This window comes from Rhinatrema bivittatum, chromosome 3, assembly GCF_901001135.1.
Source record: "Rhinatrema bivittatum chromosome 3, aRhiBiv1.1, whole genome shotgun sequence".
Lineage (NCBI taxonomy): Eukaryota > Metazoa > Chordata > Amphibia > Gymnophiona > Rhinatrematidae > Rhinatrema > Rhinatrema bivittatum.
The window spans coordinates 5,197,609-5,217,704 of NC_042617.1; the positions used below are offsets into that span (position 1 = coordinate 5,197,609).

Below are 20,096 nucleotides of genomic sequence, written 5' to 3' on the forward strand. Positions count from 1 at the left end.
CCAGCAGTGCTGATGTCTCATTTTTCCTTCCTTTCAGTTTTGTGAAGAGTTTAAGGAGAAGTGCCCAATCTGCGTTCCCTGTGGCCTGAAACTAGCAGAGAAAACGCAGACCGCTATCGTCAGGCACTTTGGGCTCCAGATCCTGGAACACGTTGTGAAGTGAGTGGGGTGCTGTGATGAATTGCTAGGGTCGCAGCAGAGCGGCGGGGGCGGGGGGGGGTCACACTGCCTGCCTGCCTGCCTGCCCACTGTTAGTGCTCAGAGCACGGGGTCAGCATCCGGGAGTAAAGCTGACACCTGAGTTCAGGACGTCACTCTGCCACTGACTCTGTATGGCCGTGTGAAAGCCAAGTTCTCTCCCTGCTACCTAGTTTAATAGAAAATGCTTTCATCTGGCGTTCTTAGTCATCAGATTAAAAAAAAACCTTGTTTAATTTTTGCTGGTAGATTCTTGAATGATAAAGTTCGTTTCCTCACCCTCACGATTGACCTGCTAAGTAACCATGGGGGTCCTGCCAGGTACTTGTGTCCTGGATTGGTCACTGTTGGAAACAGGATAGGGGGCCTGATGGATCTTTGGTCTGACCCAGAATGGCAAATCTTATGTTCATGTGCCTAATCTCTAGTCTTTTCATTCTTTCTAAATTCCCACTGAAAATGCCCTTTCAGTTCTTGGCCTTTTGGGCTTTTTATCCTTTTCATTAGAAAACAGTTGATTGCTTTGCTTTCTGTTTGTGATGTCTGATGTGCCTAGAACTCCAAATAATCACTCTTCCGCTTCATTCCCAGATCAGTCCAGATTCCTGGGTTTTGCCTCTCTGCCAGGAGACAGAAAAAGTTTCACTGACACTGCCACATAACCTAGTGTGCCACCTGCAGTCCTTCAGTATTTCTCTGTCTCAAGCAGATGGTAGAGTTGTAAAACTTGCAGTCTGGAGTATATTAAAAATAAATAAAATCAAGGAAAAGACAGAAGTTTGGAAGAGCCTCCCAAGCAGTTTTTAGGTACTGGTGGGGTCGTCCTCCTGGTTGAGGCAGGCAAACGGGGTTGCTGACCCTTGGTGTGCTTCTGTCCTGAGAGAGCACTGAAATTCTGTGGTGCCAGATCCCTCATGTCTCTGTGCTTCCCATGGTGCATCCTGAAGAGGAGACTACTGACAGGGAAGTCTTTTTGTTTTCTTTTATAAAAAAGAAAAACAGAAGATGAGTGGCAGAAGCCCAGTAGTTGGTTTGTAGCTGGTGTGTTTGCTGTGGGGAGGTGGAGATTGCAACTGATGGCTATGTGGCTGAATGCAGGAGAACCTAATCGTTGGCAGTTGAATCATTTGTTCAGTGTATAATGCTGGGATAAGTGTTTCTGCTGAGTTGTAGGTATTAAGGGTCCAATGGCGTTCTGGTGAGTGGGCTCGCTCGGTGCAAACAAATTATTTAAAAAAAAAAGGGGGGGGGGCATTGTACTCACTCCTGCAGGGGGCAGGAAGCAGAGTTCATTGGCATCCTGATGCACTGCTTCACTCAAATGAATTTTCTATCACCATGTTGTTTGATCCTGCTGAGAGCAGGCGGAGAAGTCCACTTATGGCAGGGAGAACAGACCTTGACGCAGGCAAAGTGAATTTGCACTGCTGTTCGCACTTCTGAAGGCAGGAAGAGGAGTCTCATGGTGCCATGACAATCATTCACGCTCAGCACAGGCAGTTTTAATTGCAGCGTCACTGGGCAGCGTCACTGGGCTCTGTCTTTGGTGCAGAGAAAGGAGGCCAGCGGCATCATGGCAAGCGAGTGCTGTTAGCACACGTCTATGGGAAACGAAGCTAGGGGCCTGGTTACGGAATATTCCTCTCATTGTCATGGCTAAAGGGACAGCACTCCCACGGAGAGTGGGAGGAGGAGTTCCACAGGGCCAAGACAGGTTCCCACCATAATAATCATGCCCAATAGAAGCAGGGAAGGCAGGGTCTGTGGGGCAAGTAAAGTGCCTCTGGTTATAACCTGCAGGAGGAAGATGGTTCCCTGCAGAGGGTTCCCCACTCAGCCACCCACCATAGGCTGGCAGGTGGCAGTTTTCTTTCTCAAGTCTCTCCTGGTTATGTCAAGAGGGAAGTGAGCCGACAGCCATTTTAATGTCTCAGGCTCTTGGCAAACCATAAGGATCTTCCTCCGCTTGGGAGGACGGAGAGTGGATCATGGTGCAGCAGGTTGATCCCAAAGTGAATTCTACTTTTCAGTGATTTAGGGTGCTGGATTTGAGGGACCCTTCTTCTGCTGGTTTTGTTCCTGGTTATTATGACATTCTTACTGTGCGCCCTGCTCTGGAGAGTGCTTGGTTCCCTCTTCGGTGTGAATACCCTGACAGAGTGGTCTGATGATTCCAGTAGGAGTTTGTGGCTCTTCTCTCTCGTTCAAAGGGGCAGGACTGCTACATTCTACCCTGTTGGATATGGTGGATGTGGTTTTTGCCCTGAGATGCACTTTGCCCATTGTTTTGACAGTGCAGTTGCTTGAAGGAGCTCTGATCTGTATCTCAAAGGGGCAGCCTTTCTATTTGAGGACAGGTTGTTATTTAGTGCCAGCTTGGGGCTCTGGGTAACATTCTGATTTACAGATATTTAGTCTGGGCCTTAATTCTGCTTGTACTTAAGAATCTTGGCATCAAGGTTTCTTGTGAGGAGTCTGACCTGGAGGCGGATCCAGTATTGGACGGATTGTGGGGTCTGGCAAAGGCCTTTCCCTTTCAGAATTCGGTGAAGAAGTTGATAGTTTGGGAATAGACTACCCCTGAATTCAATTTAAAGGCTGGAGCTTTTGTCACTGCCTAGAGTCGTCGCTTCAGTGTCTGTGGTAACCATTCCGGCAGTGGGGTTGGACGCGTTAAGAGATGTAAACGATAGCAAGCTGAAGGTTCATCTCGTGAAGATCTTTGAGGGGTCTCGGTCCTGGGCGTAAGGGCTGTGATTGGCAGCAGTTTTATACAGAACACATTCCTGCGCCAGGAGCTGCAGGCTATATCCTTGGCATCGGCAATACAGGCTGAGCACGTAGCAGTGGCTGTGGCTTATGGGGGCAGATGCTCTATATCAGTGGTCCCCAACCCTGTCCTGGGGGCCCACCAGCCAGTTGGGTTTTCAAGATATCCACAATGAATATGCATGAGAGAAAATTTGCATGTTATGGAGGCAGTGCATGCAAATTTTCTCTTATGCATATTCATTGTGGATATCTTGAAAACCCGACTGGCTGGTGGGCCCCCAGGACAGGGTTGGGGAAAACTGCCCTATTAGACCTGATCAGGACATCTTGTAAGTTTATGTCTGCGGTGTCAGCCAGGATATTACTGTGGTTACAGAACTGTTTGGCAGATGTTTGCTCCGAATCTCAGCTGAGTGCCTTTTCATTTAATGGCAAGCTTTGGTTCGGAGAGGACTTGGAACATGTAATGAAGCATCTAAGAAAGTCCTAAGTTCATAAACTTCCGGAAGACGATGAGTTTTCGTCGGACTACAGATTCTTTGGGGTCTCGGAGGCAAAATTCAGGCAGGACCCAGTATTGGGAAAAGTCCTCTCAGGATGGACTAGAGCCATCCCGAGTCATAACCTGCTTCAAGCACTGGAGGTACAAAGTCCTCGTAATGAAGTGGGGACAAACCACTCTTCAGTTATGGCTGTCTGAGGGCGTTTAGCACTCTTTTGCAAGAAGTGGGCCAAATTACTATGGACCAGTGGTTCCTAAGTGTTATAAAAATAAAAAAATGGCTACACATTAGAATTTGCTCAGCCAATATGACAGGCTTATGTGGTTTCCCTTTGTGTTACCCCCGCCATGCCAAGCGGCTAGTTGATTGGGAGATGAAGGATTGCTTGTGGCATCTGGGGGCTATAATGCCGGTTCCTCCATAGGAGCAAATAACAGTAAAGGTATTCCATTTATTTCGTGGTACCAAAAAAAAAAAAGGCTGGTTTTGGATTTAAAGCAGATAAATGTGGCCCTCAAGGTTTCTCGTTTTGAAATGAAGACTGTGCGGTTAGTCATAGCAACGGTATGCAAAGGAGAGTTCTTGGCGTCTCTGAACTTGACCCAGGCGTATCTGCACGTGGCCATCAGTCCAGAGCACCAGCTGTTTGTTTTTTTTAAGGTCATGATTCTAGGGAAACATTTTCAGTTTTGGGCCGTTCATTTCAGGTTGGCAATGGCTCCGCATACGTTCACCAAAGTGATGGTGTGGGTGGCGGCGGCCCTACGGAGACGAGGTGTTTTGGTGTGTCCGTATCTGGATGACTTGCTTGTTTGAGTAAAGGCCAGCCCAGAGACCTTAACCACAGGTACTGCTGTGGTTAAGGTCTCTGGGCTGGATTGTAAATCTGGTGAAGAGCTACCTCATTCCCTCTCTGCAGAATCTGGGGGCTCGGTTTGATGCATGGAAAGGAACAGTGTTTCAATGCTATGGTACAGGGTCAGATTCGCCTCCTGTTGGGGCTTTCGATGCCTAGGGTCTGAGACTATTTACAGGACCTGGGCTTTCTGGCATTGATGATGGAGCTGGTGCTCTGGGTATTGTACCTATGCAACCTCTTCAGAGAGCTGTTCGCTCTCGGTGGAATCTGTTATCAGAGGAGTTTCATCTTCCCCTTCCTCTTGAAGGGGAGGGCAGAGACCGTCTTTCATGGTGGCTTATTCGTGCTAATCTGGACCGTAGTGTGGAATTTGAGGTTCCGGATAGGGTGGTAGTCACCACTGATGCCAGCCTTTCTGGCTGGGGGGGGTCAGTATGTTGGGATCAGTCGGCGCATGGCCGATGGTTGAAGAAGGGTGGCATCATGATCTGTCGTTTGGTTAGAGATGAGAGTGGTGTTCTTTGTGTTTGCCTTTCTGCGACTGTTATACGACTATCCCATGCGGGTTCTGCCACGGTTATGCAACAGTCCTATGCGGGCTATGTCGGACAATACAGCTACATTAGCTACATCAACCAACAGGGAGGAATCGAGTTAAGCAGTGACTCAGGAGGTCCAGGATTTTATTCTTTGAGTAGAACACCATTTAGAGTGGCTGACTAACTTCTCAGGGATATCCTCTGCTCATGCATCCAGATGTGATGTTTTCTTTGAGGAGAACAGACTTTGCATCCGCTGATAAGAAAAATCTGTCTTTTGGAGCCGTGATCTGGTGTTTAGAGGTATGTGTGAGGCTTCGTTTGAGCCACTGCAGAGGGCTACCATGAAAACTTAACTCTGAAGGTAGTTTTTCTGGTGGCTATTTGTTCAGCCAGGAGAATCTCGGAGCTTCAAGCTTTGTCATATTGAGGTTCTTTTGTGCACGGTGCTAGAGTCTGGGATATCATTACGCACGGTTCCTTCCTTTTTGCCAAAAGCTGTTTCGGTGTTCCATCTTGGTCAAACTGTGGAACTTCCGTTTTATCCAGATTTGGATTTTTCTGCACCACACATGAAAGAGCTTCATGTCTTGGATGTAAGGTTGGCATTATTGAGGTATCTTAAAGTTACTCATGATTTTCAGAGAACAGATCACCTTTTTGTGCCTCGCATTGCTCCAAAGAAACGCTGAAAAGCTTCAAAAGCTACGCTTGCATGTTGACTAGAAGAAGGTATTGGCATGGCTTATTTTTGTAAGGGTCAACCTATGCCTGGGGATTTAAAGGCTCATTTGATGTGTTCTCAGGTGACCTCTTGGGTCGAATCCCAACAGGTGTGTCTCTGCAGGAGGTTTGCAGGGTGGCTATTTGGAAGTCATTGCACGCTTTCGTCAGATCTTACTGCTTGGATGTCAGGGCTCCGGATTCCACAGTCTTTGGTAAGAGTGTTTTACGAGTGTGCCTCTTGAGGTCCCACCCTGGTTAGGGGAGTTTAGGTACATCCTTGAAGTCTAGATTGATCTGAGAATGAACAGGAAAGGAAAATTGGTTATTTCCTAGCGTGTAGCAGATGGACTCAGGACCAATGGGTATAGTGTACTCCTGATAGCAGTTGGAGACGGATCAGATTTCAATCTGACGTCAGCCCTAGTACATATACCCCTGCAGGAAGTGCAGCTCTTCAGTATTTTCCATCTCCATAGCAGTTAGGGACTCTATGCATGCTCGCACAGCGTTAAGAGTAATTTTACTAAAGAAAACCAAAACAAGAAGAAATCTTACCTCTAGAGACGAGCCCCGCTCTCCTGCGGTGACACCCATTGGGTCCCTCTCCCAGTTAAGAATTCCTGAAGTGATTTCCGCAATCCCTCGGAGGTAAGCCTCGGTCCGGCGGCCGATCCTCAGCAGGGACCTAGCCCCCGACATCGGGTGAGGCTAAGAGGCAGCGGGTGCAACCACGAGCGAGGCGGTGAAGGTATTCTCCCGCTCCCCCGCAGCAGGAGACCGCCCGAAACGAGACCGGGAAGCACCGAGACAAGGTAAGGTAGAAATCTAATTAAAAGTCTCTGGTCCCCGAAGCTAGAAGACTCGCACAGGTCACCAGCCGGAACCAGTGCCACCGGGTTGATCTGCCCTAGCAGGGCTAGACCCCGGTCAGATGCAAGGGTCCTCCCATGGGGAGACCCTCAAAGGTGGTCGCCATATTGTCCGCGTGGTCGCCATCACCATTTTGATCTGTTCGCCGCCGTGTCCGCCGTTCCGATCCATGCGCACAGAGGCGAGCCGTGCGCACAATGTTGCGCACCCAAGTACTGTTCGCACAAGCGACGCTCATAGCCACGCGCTTACTGTGCCGGGCGCACAACAGCGCGCACATCTCCCTGAGCGTGCACCAAACCTACGCGCACAACTTCGCACCGGAGCGCACATCTGTGTTTTACGCGCACAAGCCATGGCACCAGCGGAAAAGAAACTCAAGGATAAGGGCCTTTGCCCAGCATGCCACATTAGAGCTTCACAGCATGAGGAGGTCACGGCCCTGTGTATACAGTGTGAAGAGGCCCTAGAGGATCCAACTCATTGCCCTCCCCAGCCGGTACCGGTTTGCAGCCTCTCGAACAGTATGCCGGACCTAGCATTGCACAGCGGGCTCCCCAGGGACACGGCGCCCCTTAGTCTAGACCCAGCATCTATCTCCTGGTTGGAATTCTTCAATGGTCTGCATACCTGCGTCCACATGCAACCAGGGCCTCCTATAATACGGCCACAAGCTCCACCAGAGGACCTCAACGTCCCGGGACCCTATATGCCCAGGAAAGTGATCCCACTGCCTAGAAGCCCCACCTTCAGGGCACGGACAACTCTGATGAAGATTCAGAATCCCTGGAGAAAGGGGAACTCCCTCCGGGGACAGAGCCCCACCGAACCATGAGACGCTTCTTCACCAAGGACGAGCTTCCAGACCTAGTCACACACAGCTTAAAAGAGCTTGATATCGGGGGGGCGCTCTCGCCGCAGAGCAAGATGGCCGCATAACTTTGAGCTCCCGCCCATCCCGAGCCTTCTACCTGCATTTTGGCAGCTCTAAACCTGACGAACCCGATTTAATATAGCAGCGATCGTTGTATCTGGCATCGAGGATGGCACAGAAAAAAAAGGGGCCCGATTTGAAACAATTTGCTTATACTGCTGACACGGACGATACCGGTGGGCCTTGTGGAAATCTTGACGCCCCGGACTTGGGCAGGCGCCATCTTGATGGAGAGCAGGAGCAGGGGGCACTCGGAGACGCACCCTCCGATCTCCGTACTCGAGATGAATTCAGACGCTGGTTTGGGGATCTGCGTCGTGAAATTAAAGAACACAAACGGGACCTGCTCAATGCTATGGATGAAATTCGGGAGGAGATGGCGGAGATCGGGAGGCGAACGGATGACTGTGATGTGAGGCTGGAGGAGCATGCTATCCGGCTCAAAACGCTGCAAACAACCTCGGACCAAACGCATGCTGATTATACAGCTTTGAATGCAAAATTGGAGGACCTGGACAACCGCGGGAGACGCCACAACTTACGTTTTCGAGGCATTCCAGAAGATGAGAAATATACTGATTGTGGGGCTGCTATTCAAAGATTCTGCTCCTTCTTACAACTTCAAAATGGCGGCGGGTCTGATGTAACACCAGCGGCTACCATTGAGCTGGACCGAGCTCATCGCTCTTTGGGCCCCAAAATACCCGGTAAACCTAGAGACATTATAGTCTGCTTTACTAAATATACAACTAAAGATGGCATTTATCAAATTGCCAGAAAACGGCCCTCGTGGGCATGGGAGAATAACAACATACAAATATATGCTGATTTATCACCAATGACTCTTAAAAAAAGGATGGAATTTAAGGAGGCCACAGCGGTGATGCGCAAAGCAGGTATCCGTTATCGCTGGCTATTTCCTTTTGGCATAGCGATTACCATCGACGGCGCCACGACAAAAACTGAGACTGTGGATGGAGCGGTGGCACTTTTGAAAGCAGCGGGACATCAAGTGCAGCATATCACCCCAGCAAAGAAGGTACCTCCTTCTATGATGGAAAATCCTCGATGGCAGCGGGTGAGAAATGGAGGCAAACGACTGCGGAGACACTCAGGAGATACTGCCTCCGACCAGGACAAGGGGAAAGGATGAAAGGTATCCTGCAGCTGAAGGGATCTCCATATTTCAAGGTTTCCTGGATCGGGACGCAGGACTGTCACATCTATCAGGACTAAGTTTCCAGCACTTGTTTGTCAGGTTTATTGTTAGTTTAACTGTTGGTTATTTTTTCTATATGCAGGTATGATTCGTAACAACTGGGGTTCGGGGGTGGGTAGGGGGGGGCTCTGCGGGTGATTACGTCCTCCATAGCCTACACAGGGGTGCATCGAGCACGGGTCTGTGGAGAGCACAGGGTTCTGGAAGGGAGGGGTGAGGGTGTGGCAGGGGGGGGGCAGGAGAAAGGGGGGATGGGAATGGGCAATACCACACAGTTTCAGTTACCTGTGTTTACAGAACTTTTGGGATTTACTGTTACCTCATTTCTTTATCCACAGTATAATTCTACTGTTTTATTCTATCCAGGCATTTGGGGGGAGAGCGATAGTTTCAAGGTGCATGGGGTCTTTCAGGCTGTAGGCTATATGGGAGCGCTAGCTGCGCGAGAACGCTTTTTGTATTCTTCTTATGGCGAAACTCACCTTATGGTCTTTAAACGTTAAAGGGTTAAATAGTCCCCAAAAGAGGCGGATTTTCCGCAATGATATACAGCGCGTTGGGGCTGATATACTGTTTCTTCAGGAGACGCACCTTAGGAAGCGGTATGAACATTTATTAGCTTGGGCCCAATACCCACAACAGTTTCATGCAGCGGCCTCTAAACAAGCGAAGTATACGGGTGTGAGTATATTACTACATAAAGACATTCAGGGCACTGTTACACGCATGATAGCTGACCCTTTGGGGCGTTATGTGATCATACAATTGTTAGTGGAGGCGACTCTCTATACTTTCCTCAATATTTATGCTCCTAACACAAACCAGCATACTTTTCTAGATCAGCTAGGAGATGTGTTAGATCGTATAGCCCCTGAGAATTTGATCATAGGGGGCGACTTTAACCTTACTTTACAACCTCATATCGACAACTCAGCAGGTGGGGGAGGGAGCACCTCAAATGATCGCAAGTCTCTCCGAAAGTTTGTTCGGGATAGAGACCTGCTGGACATTTGGAGACACCGCAATGTTAACGTGAGGGATTACACTTTCTACTCACATTCGCATAATACCTATTCCCGTATAGACTATTTTTTAGTGGATAGGGCATTGAGTTTACAGATTATAGGTCCCACTATAGGCTCCATCACGTGGTCAGATCATGCCCCTATAGGCTTAACTGTGAATCTCAGCATTAAGAAGGCTGGTCTCCGCTTTTGGCGCCTGAATGACACACTGCTAGATGATGAGTCTTTTTGCCAAACGTTACAGGAAGCTATTGCGGATTATCAGGAATTTAATACCACACAAACCCATTCCTCGCCAATATTGTGGGACTGTTTAAAAGTGGTATTGAGAGGTAGACTAATTTCACAAGCTTCTTATCAGAAGCGGGTAAAAAACACACAAATTGAGGTATTATTGTCTGACATCTCCCGATTAGAGAAACAACATAAAGCTACTTTGTCCTCTAAGGTATATGTTACACTTCAACGTGCTCGCAACGCTTTAGGCCTACTTCGAGCCGGGGATATAGCACATCAACTACAGCTTGCACGACAGGAACATTTTGAATGGGGCAATAAGGCGGGACGCCTTTTAGCTCGACAATTAAAGCGCCAAGTGGCCCAGAGCCAAATTACACGGATCAAAGCGTCCGATGGTTCCATGATGGACTCTGCTGAGGCTATTCAACATAGGTTTCAACAGTTTTATGGTTCCCTATACTCGGCGGATAACCAAATTACTGAGGCTAGTATTGATACTTATCTTGCGGCCATTGATCTCCCAAAACTTTCTGAACTTGAAAGGCTGCGATTTGAGAGCCTTGTTACCCCCATGGAAATAATGCATGCTATTAAAGATCTTAAACCGCATAAAGCTCCTGGGTTGGATGGGTATACGGGGTCATTTTACAAAAAGTTTGTCACTCAGATTACCCCCCTCTTAGAGGCAGCTTTTAATGACTTGCAGGGGGAGGCAGTTTTACCTCCTGAAGCAAACGTAGCAGGTATAACCATACTGGCCAAACCCGGGAGAGACCCAACAGAGTGTGGGTCATACCGCCCAATTTCCCTGATAAACATAGACCTGAAAATACTCGCGAAAATTCTAGCAACTCGTCTTAATTCAGTTATGAACAAATTGGTACACCCGGATCAGGCCGGATTTATTCCAGGGAGAAAAGCAGCAGATAATGTGAGGAAAATTATGGACCTTATTTGGCAAGTGACACGGACTGAGATCCCGGCGATCTTGCTGGCGGTCGATGCTGAAAAAGCATTCGACATGGTCCATTGGCAATTTTTGTTTAAAACCTTGGAAAAAATGAATTTTGGCCCCAAATTTCTTAATTGGCTTCTTAAATTATATGACCGGCCACGGGCTAGGGTGAAAGTCAATGGAGTATACTCTGCTCCTTTACCAATTGAGCGGGGAACTAGACAGGGCTGTCCCTTATCTCCCCTATTATTTGCGTTGTTTTTGGAACCTTTTGCCACTAAAATTCGGGAAATGAGTACAATTATGGGAGTCCGAGTGGGAGAGTCGGACTATAAGTTGTCGCTTTTCGCGGACGACATTTTATTTACACTATCCAATCCGGCACAGTCCCTTCCGGGAGTGGTCACCCAGCTTATGGAGTTCAGTTCCGTGTCCGGCTTTCGCTTGAACCTTGACAAATCAGAGGTCCTGAATGTTTCTTTACCTCCAGACCAGGTCTCTTCATTGAAACCACAGTTTCCCTTTAAATGGGCGGGCGCAAAGATAAAATACTTAGGCATCTTTATAGGGCCTAAATTAACTGATCTATTTAGATTGAATTATGTCCCATTGGTGGCCAAAGTGTTCCGAGATTTAGATATCTGGGATAATCTCCCTGTTACCTGGACGGGTCGCATAGCAATTTTAAAGATGTCAGTATTACCCAAATTCAATTACCTGTTTCAATCGCTACCAATCCCAATACCGACAGCATTATTGAAAAAATGGCAGAGACGTTTCTTTGCATTGCTCTGGAAGAGGAGGCCTCCTCGAGTAGCGTGAGCGACCTTATACCGACACAAATTGAGGGGTGGGATGGGGGTTCCAAATTTACAATGGTACTATGCTGCCGCCCAAATTAGTTGTATACTCTCTTGGTATAGAAAAAATGAGCAACCTAGCTGGGCGGTCATTGAACAAACTATATTGGGATCTACACCCCTCCCAGCTCTCCTCTGGCAACCTAGATCGACATTAAAAATCGGGGGACTTCTAACCTCTACTCTACATACGACTCTTCAGTGTTGGGACAAATGGAAGCATTTGATTATAGGAAACCGGCGATATTTTTTTCACACTCACATATATCACCATACTCGTTTCTCTCCGGGATGGGACTCGACGTATGCTCAATATTGGAAGCTGCAGGGGATTGCCACTATGGGTCAAATTTGTACTCCTGATAATGTGTTGTCCTTTTCACAACTTCAGGAGACATACTCTATACCCTCCTCACATCTTTATTATTATTATCAAATACGACATTTCCTGATTCATGAACGAGTTATGGTGGAACTTCAGAAGGGTAAATCCCAATTTGAGGGCTGGTGTGACCTGGCGGACCGCATAAAGGGGGGATTGTCAAAGGTATATTTGTTGCTGCAGGGATCCTTACCGGGGAAACCGGCCTACACTCATAAGTGGGAGTCTGAGTTGGGGCGGGAACTGACTGATGAGGAGTGGGACCAGATTTTCTTAAATACTAAGCGTAGTTCTATTGCGTCCTCTCTTACTGAAAATGGATATAAAGTGCTACTTAGATGGCATCTTACTCCCTCTAGACTACATAAAGCGGGCCTAAGATTGGACGCTCAGTGTTGGAAAGGGTGTGGCATGGAGGGCACATTTCTCCATCTGTGGTGGGAGTGTATACACGTACAGAGACTATGGAAAGATGTCATGGCGGTGATTCTCCTCACTCTGCACAAAGAGGTAGCTTTAACTCCCACACAGGGCTTACTCAATGCATCCGTGGATGGTTCCCCGGCTGAGAGTAAGTTGATTAATCATTTTTGTATAGCGGCACGCTGTACTTTGGCGGCTGCTTGGAACCAGGTACGGGTACCAGATAAGGAAGTTCTTTATCAGAAACTTGATGCAATGTGTTCCCTGTCCAAGATAACGGCTCAAAAGCGGAAGCAGCAATTGCCGTTTCAGCGGATATGGCAGCCATACCTTACTTGGAGGCGCGATATGCTCACACTTGCTAGCTAGCCTGCCTTTCCCTGAAGATTCTTGCTATTTGGTATTATATAGCTGGTACCTTTGCTACCTTTTCAGATCTGTTATTGTACCAATCCTGGACACATCAGACATCCCGACTCAGTTGCGGTAACATATGACAATTGTTTATTTGTTCTAGTTCCATACATTATCATTCTTATAGCGAGCGCGGACTTTGGTGGCGCTATATGCTCATGGTCCCTGCCTTTCTCCCTAATGTCCTAGCTTTTTCCCTCAATGAGTAGTGGATTGCATTTCAGTGGCATTTGGTATGCTGTTATTGGTAACTTTCATATTCATAAAAGACGTATAATTGTACATGTATTTGTTTTTTACCTAATAATGTCTGTATGCACAGTTGCTATGGTTCTGTGGATGTTAATACTGTTTAATAAACTTTACATTCAAAAAAAAAAAAAAAAAAAGAGCTTGATATCCCGGGCACAAGTGCCTCAGGGGAACCTAAGATGAACCCCCTATTAGAGGGACTCCGTCAGACCTCCCAATATTTCCCACTATTACAAGCCGTCCAGCAACTAATTGACCTGGAATGGGATGCCCCGGAAACTACGTTCAAAGGGGGGCAAGCTCTGGCAGCCATGTACCCTCTGGACCCAGCCGCCAAAGATCTCCTGGCATGTCAGAGTGGATGCCATGGTCTGCGCGGTCTCGAAGTGCACTACTATTCCGGTGGAGGGAGGAGCAGCACTCAAGGATGCTCAAGACCGATGTCTGGAATCTATCCTCAAACAGTCCTTTGAGGTCTCCGCTAGGTCTTTACAGATCGCGGCCTGCTGTGCCGTGGTGACACGCGCCTGCTTATCACAGACCAGGAACAACACTCCTGGGGAGGCCCTGGAAATAGCAGTATTATTCCTTGTGGACGCCGCTTCTGATCTGGTGTGCACCGCAGCTAGAGGAGGGTCATCCGCTGTGGCAGCCAGAAGACAACTCTGGCTCAGAAACTGGTCGGCTGACACATCCTCCAAAACGAGACTCACAAGGATGCCTTTCAAGGGAACACTACTGTTCAGAAGCAAACTAGAGAAACTAGCAAACAAATGGTGTGAGTCCCCACTGCTGCAGCTACCGGAGGACAGGAATAAGAGAAACCAGCGATCCTTCCCACGAACCTCCAGGGGCAGAGGATCACAGTGCTTCAACCCATATAGAAGCACATATCGAGTGGCCTGCCTCGCAGGCCGAAGCCAGTCCTTTCGGAACAAGCACAACAAAAGGGGAGCCAGCTCAGGCCCAGGCACCAGCCGCACCCCACAATGGAAATCAGCCGACCCATCCAAAGGAAGAAGCCATAGGGGGCAGACTTGCCCTATTCTATCAAAGATGGGTCGAGAACTTCAGACAAGTGGGTCCTATCCATCATTTGAGAGGGATATTACCTGGATTTCCACCACCTCCCTCCAGACATGTTTGTGGAATCCCCCTGCCACGACCCTTCCAAGAGGATGGCAGTAGAAGCTACACTGACCAGATTGCACTCAGGCACTCCCAGGTTAAAGCACCTTAAGCTTTAACCCATATTCTTTTTGAATTATGCTACAATTACTTACCTTTACCTTTCTTCCAGCTATTTAAGCTTCCAAGTTTTTTACTCCTTGTTAAATGTAACTTTGCCTTATTCTCCTCTATTGGTATTTACTTTATTTATTGCTCTTGTTATTCCCTTGTTCTATGTAAACCGATCCGATATGGTTATTACTATGAAGGTCGGTATAAAAAAGTGTTAAATAAATAAAATTGCTAGCCTTAGAGGCTATAACACCGATGCCTCCACAACAAATAAATACTGGACGTTATTCCATCTATTTTATTGTCCCCCAAGAAAGAAGGAACGTTCAGATCCATCCTGGACCTCAAGGCAGTCAACCGTCACCTGAAGTTTCCTCGCTTCCACATGGAAACCCTATGCTCGGTAATAAGGGCGATCCAACCGGGAGAGTTTCTTACCTCCCTGGATCTGTCAGAAGCCTACCTACACATTCCGATCCATCAAGAGCATCAGTGTTTTCTACGCTTCTCTATCCTGGACCGTCACTACCAGTTCCGGGAACTACCGTTCGGGTTAGCCACTGCATCCCGGACATTCACCAAGATCATAGTGGTGATGGCAGCAACACTGAGGAAGGAAGGAATCTGTGTGCACCCTTATCTAGACGATTGGCTGATCAGGGCGAAATCCCCAGAGTAAAGCCACCAGGGAACCAACAGAGTCAAAACTGTACTGCAGAGCTTCGGGTGGGTGGTCAACACAAACAAGAGCTGCCTGCAGCCCTCCCAATCTCTAGAATACTTGGGAGTCCGGTTCGACACCAAACAAGACAAGGTCATCCTGACACCGACAAGGAGATCAAAACTGATGACCCAGTTACGAACCCTGTTGAGCGAACTTCGCCCCACAGCATGGGACTACCTACAAGTCCTCGGCCTCATGGCATCCACACTGGAAGTACTGCCATGGGCACGAGCTCACATGAGACCCCTAAAACGCTCACTACTATCACAATGGAATCCACTGTCCCAGAACTACACCGTACGTCTTCAGCTACCGGACAGAGTTCGGGCCCAACTACGATGGTGGCTACAAGAAGGCCATCTGAGCCAGTGAACAAGACTATCCTCACCAACCTGGATCCTGCTCACCACGGATGCTAGCCTACAAGGATGGGAAGCACACTGCCAGGAGCTAACTGCCCAAGGGCAATGGAACAAAGAAGAGTCTGGATGGAACATCAATCGCCTAGAAGCCCGGGCAGTCAGACTAGCCTGCTTACGGTTCGGTCAGAGTAATGTCGGACAACGCCACAACAGTGGCCTACATCAACCGTCAGGGAGGAACCAGAAGCCAACAGGTGTCTCTGGAAATAGACCTCGTAATATCATGGGCGGAAGCGAATCTTCAAGAGATCTCGGCCGTCCACATCACCGGGAAAGACAAGGTCGTTGCGGATTACCTCAGCAGAGAAAGTCTAGACCCAAGAGAATTGAGGCTGTCGACCACAGCATTCCAATTGATAGTAAACCGTTGGGGAACCCCCAACCACGGACATCCTGGCAAACCGGTCCAATGCCCAAGTGCCCAGTTTCTTCAGCCGCACGCGGGAACCCCAGTCCCAGGGAATCGATACCCTGGTACAGACCTGGCCACAGGAGACTTTGTTATACGCCTTCCCGCCTTGGCCCCTATTGTGCGCAATCATCCACAAGATAACACCACAGGGGACCAGTACTTCTAGTGGCCCCGGACTGGGCAAGAAGACCATGGTACGCAGACATGCGAAGACTGCTGACAGGGAGCCCCCTGTCCGCTACCTCCACACAGAGACTTGCTCCAACAGGGATCGATCCTCCACGAGGATCCAGCTCGATTCTCTCTTACGGTCTGGCCATTGAGAGGACTCGCCTGAGGAAGAGCGGATACTCGGGGGCAGTAATTGACACCCTACCCCGAGCACGTAAGTTCTCCACATCCCTAACATACATAAGGATTTGGAGAGTATTCGAAGCCTGGTGCGAGGACTGCGACATTATACCACGTTCAGTCAAAATTCCAGCGATTTTGTAATTCCTACAGAACAGCCTACAGAAGGAGTTGTTTCTCAACTCCATCAAGGTACAGGTGGCCGCATTGTCATGCTACGGAACCAAGAGCGAGAGCGGCAGCATAGCCTCTCACCCGGATGTTTCCCGCTTTCTGAAAGGAGTCAAGCATATCCGGCCACACCTAAAGTGGTCGGTGCCTCTTTGGAACCTCATCCTGGTCCTAGATTTCCTAGCAGGAACCTCCTTCAGACCTGTCTGTGGCCTGTCTTTCCAACTATTAACATTGAAGACAGCCTTCCTGCTGGCAGTCTGTTCGGCCCGTTGTATATCCGAGCTACAAGCACTGTCCTGCCAGGAGTCGTTCCTCAGATCACCTCCAGGAACCATCAGTTAAGCACAGTTCCGTCGTTCCTCCCCAAAGTGGTGTCTCACTTCCATCTCAACCAAACCATCTCACTACCATCGCCAGATGAGCATAAGAATTCGGAAGAGGTTCGAAGTCTACGACATCTCAACGTCGGCAGACTCCTAGAAGACGGACCATCTATTCGTCCTTCACATCGGGGAAAAATCAAGGGAAGCGGCCTTGCGAGCAACCATAGCCCGCTGGATCAAAGAAGTCAACAATGCGGCCTACATAGAAGCAGGCAAGCCACCGCCTTTTCAAGTCAAGGCCCATTCTACTAGAGCCCAGGCAGTGTCCTGGACGGAAACCAAGATGCTGTCACCTGCCGAGATCTGCAGGGCGGCGACATGGTCCTCCATCCACACCTTCTCCAGGTTTCACCGCCTTGATGTTCAGGCTCGGGAGGACACAGCATTTGCAAGGGCAATACTAAGTGGGTCACAGGCAGCCTCCCACCCGGTTCGGGAGTAGCTTTTATACATCCCATTGGTCCTGAGTCCATCTGCTACACGCTAGGAAATGGAGAAATTGCTTACCTGATAATTTTGTTTTCCTTAGTGTGGACAGACTCAGCATCTCATCCACGCCTCCTTATCTCCGCCCACACTATAATCAATTATCTCCACTATCGTTTTTACATGTTTGAATTATAATCTGTCCTTTCTCTTCCTCCCCGCCAAGTTTTTAATTACCCTGTTATATGTAACTGCATTTTCCGCACCACTGTTCTAGTTTATGTTTCACGATGCACCCTTGTTTTATGTGAACCAGCATGATGGGACTGCGATCTCGAATGCCGGTATATAAAAACCTTAAATAAATAAATAAATAATCCCACCCACGGCTGCCGACATTCATGGAATTACTCGGGTGACTTCACGGGTAAGCCATGCTTTCCTTCAGCTAAGACACCCATCCTACTGGGTGTCGACGTTTCTCGGTTGAGGGCACTGGCGGTCTCCAACTATAACCATTCAACAGGTTCAAATTAATTAAGTTAACCAAGTTATAAAGTTATTCAAGTTATTCAAATTATTAAGTCATGCATATATCCACAATGCTTTTCGAGGGCAATACTGAAGAGCTGCACTTCCTGCAGGGGTATATGTACTAGGGCTGACGTCAGATTGAAATCTGATCCATCTCCAACTGCTAACAGGAGTACACTATACCCATTGGTCCTGAGTCCATCTGCTACACTAAGGAAAATGAAATTATTAGGTAAGTATTTTCTCCATTACTTACTAATTTTTGTTTCTGGAATTCCACAATCAGTCCAGAGACCCACCCATTGTTGGGGAAGAAGAATCCTCTGCTCATACCGATATTTTGTATATTATATATAAAATTGATGGTGGTCCCAATGTTGTTCTACTTTTGTTCATGGGAACGATTTTACTTTTTTGTTTACAACGCCCCTTCCCTCCTGCTTGGTATGGGAGGTAGAAATCAAAGTTCTTAGTACAGGGTGCATTTGACATCATCTTGGCTTGGGTTCAAGTCACTGCTGAGGGACTGCAGGTGGCACACTCGGTTGGTTATATAGCAGTGTTTGGTGAAACTTTCTCTGTCTCCATCTGCTGGCAGGGAGGCAAAACCCAGGAGTCTGGACTGATCTGTGTTGTTCCAGGAACGAAAACTAGCAGATAAGAACCAATTTTCCTCTCTTGCTTCTGCCTGGAGCCTGCAAAAGCATGTGCTCCCTTTGCTGAGAGTTGATGGCTCTGCCTTGGTTTGGTTGTACTCATACCTTTTCCCGCACGCCTACAAGATTTTGGTTTAACTCCCCTCCCCCCCGTGGTAATGTTGCTCAAGACTTGTTTGGGTTTTTTTTCTTCTGGCTCATGAACTTACATACTGTTGTATTGTGTGCAGATACACAGCTTGGTTTGAAATTTATTTCCTCGGGTTATCACTTTGATTTATCAAAACCTTGGCAATTCATCAAATATAATAAAGTAAAGTTATTGGATGTGAAACTGCACTTTGTTAAGAAATTTTACAAAAGCAAAAAATACAACAAATAGGGTTGGCAGTCTGCTAGAAATATTTGATTTATATTCCACCTTTTGTACACTAGGGCCTAGATTTATCCAAATGCTATAAATATAGTGGTTAGGCTAATTTCCCTGCTTCTGCATCGCACAGGTAATTTCCGCAAGGTGTAATGTATTTCACCTATGCTATGTTTAGTTTCATGCACTGATCAATGCACCACAGAATGCGTTACTAGGAAAACGTTTTTATCACACATGCTGTTAGGGGAGAGAGCCTCTGTAGGGACCAATATGTCATTTCTTAGCATCCAGACAGATGAATCCAGAACCCCAGTGGGTTATGCACCTCTACCAGCAGATGGAGACGGAGCAAACTGACATCACAGTATTCTGTTATTGGAAAGTCGGTATATAAAAATGCTAAATAAATAAATAGTATATATACCCCTGCAGTGACATCAGCTTGCCAGTATTCTCTGTCTCCAGCAGATGGTGCATGTCCATTTCTGTACTAGGGATTGCTTCAGCTTTTAGACGGAGAATTTGAAAAGGAAAATTAATTGCCCTGCTCTCCATGTGGAAATACCAAATGGTCCCTCCCCCAGTAGAGACTTCCTGATGTGATTTCCTTGATCCCTCAGATGTATGCCTTGGTCCGTTAGCTGATTTTTCAGCTGGCTTGGACTTAGCTGATTGTACAGCTTAAAGGCAACTGTTGCAGGAGGTTGAGAGTGGCGGTGATTGGAGATGCCCTCTCCCCCCACACCTGGAGACCATCTCTGTACTCAATTGGGAAGAGCTGAGCTCACCTAAACGTTAAAAAAACCCCAAAAACAAACAAACACCAGAGTGACCGGGTTAGTTTAGGACTTTCTTCATGCTCAGCGTGTCGTCCTGATGTGCTTTCCCACTCCCATGGGGGTTAGGGGAACTGGGCAGCCTGGCGGTTTGAGTGGTCCTGTTGGGCTCGGCCCTACTGGTAGGCTTCTTTTTTTGTGAGCTGCGTGGTAGACCATGGCAGCATCTTTGCATGCTTTTTTTTTCTGCACAGTCTGTTGCCACCTTCAGGATCGTCTGCACACAAGTGCGTCCTACTATGTGCAGCCTGTCCGCACACTTTCTTGCCCATTGGTTGTGCGCCAAGGTTTGGAGCGGTAACTGTGTGCTTAGCTCTTTGGCTCACAGACTCTGGATGCTTAAATTTTGTGTGCATAAAATTTGTTTCAGTGGGGATTTGGCTGGATGCACA

At 47.9% G+C, this 20,096-nt stretch overlaps 1 protein-coding gene across 2 annotated transcripts in view; it reads left to right on the forward strand.

The window, feature by feature from the left end:
- Positions 1-20,096, forward strand: part of XPO5 (exportin 5) — a 404,361-nt gene that overhangs the window by 406 nt on the left and 383,859 nt on the right. For both annotated transcript variants that reach the window (XM_029592834.1, XM_029592835.1), the window contains exon 2: positions 38-159. In XM_029592834.1, the coding sequence (XP_029448694.1) occupies positions 38-159 (122 nt within the window). The remainder of the gene's footprint in view (positions 1-37; positions 160-20,096) is intronic.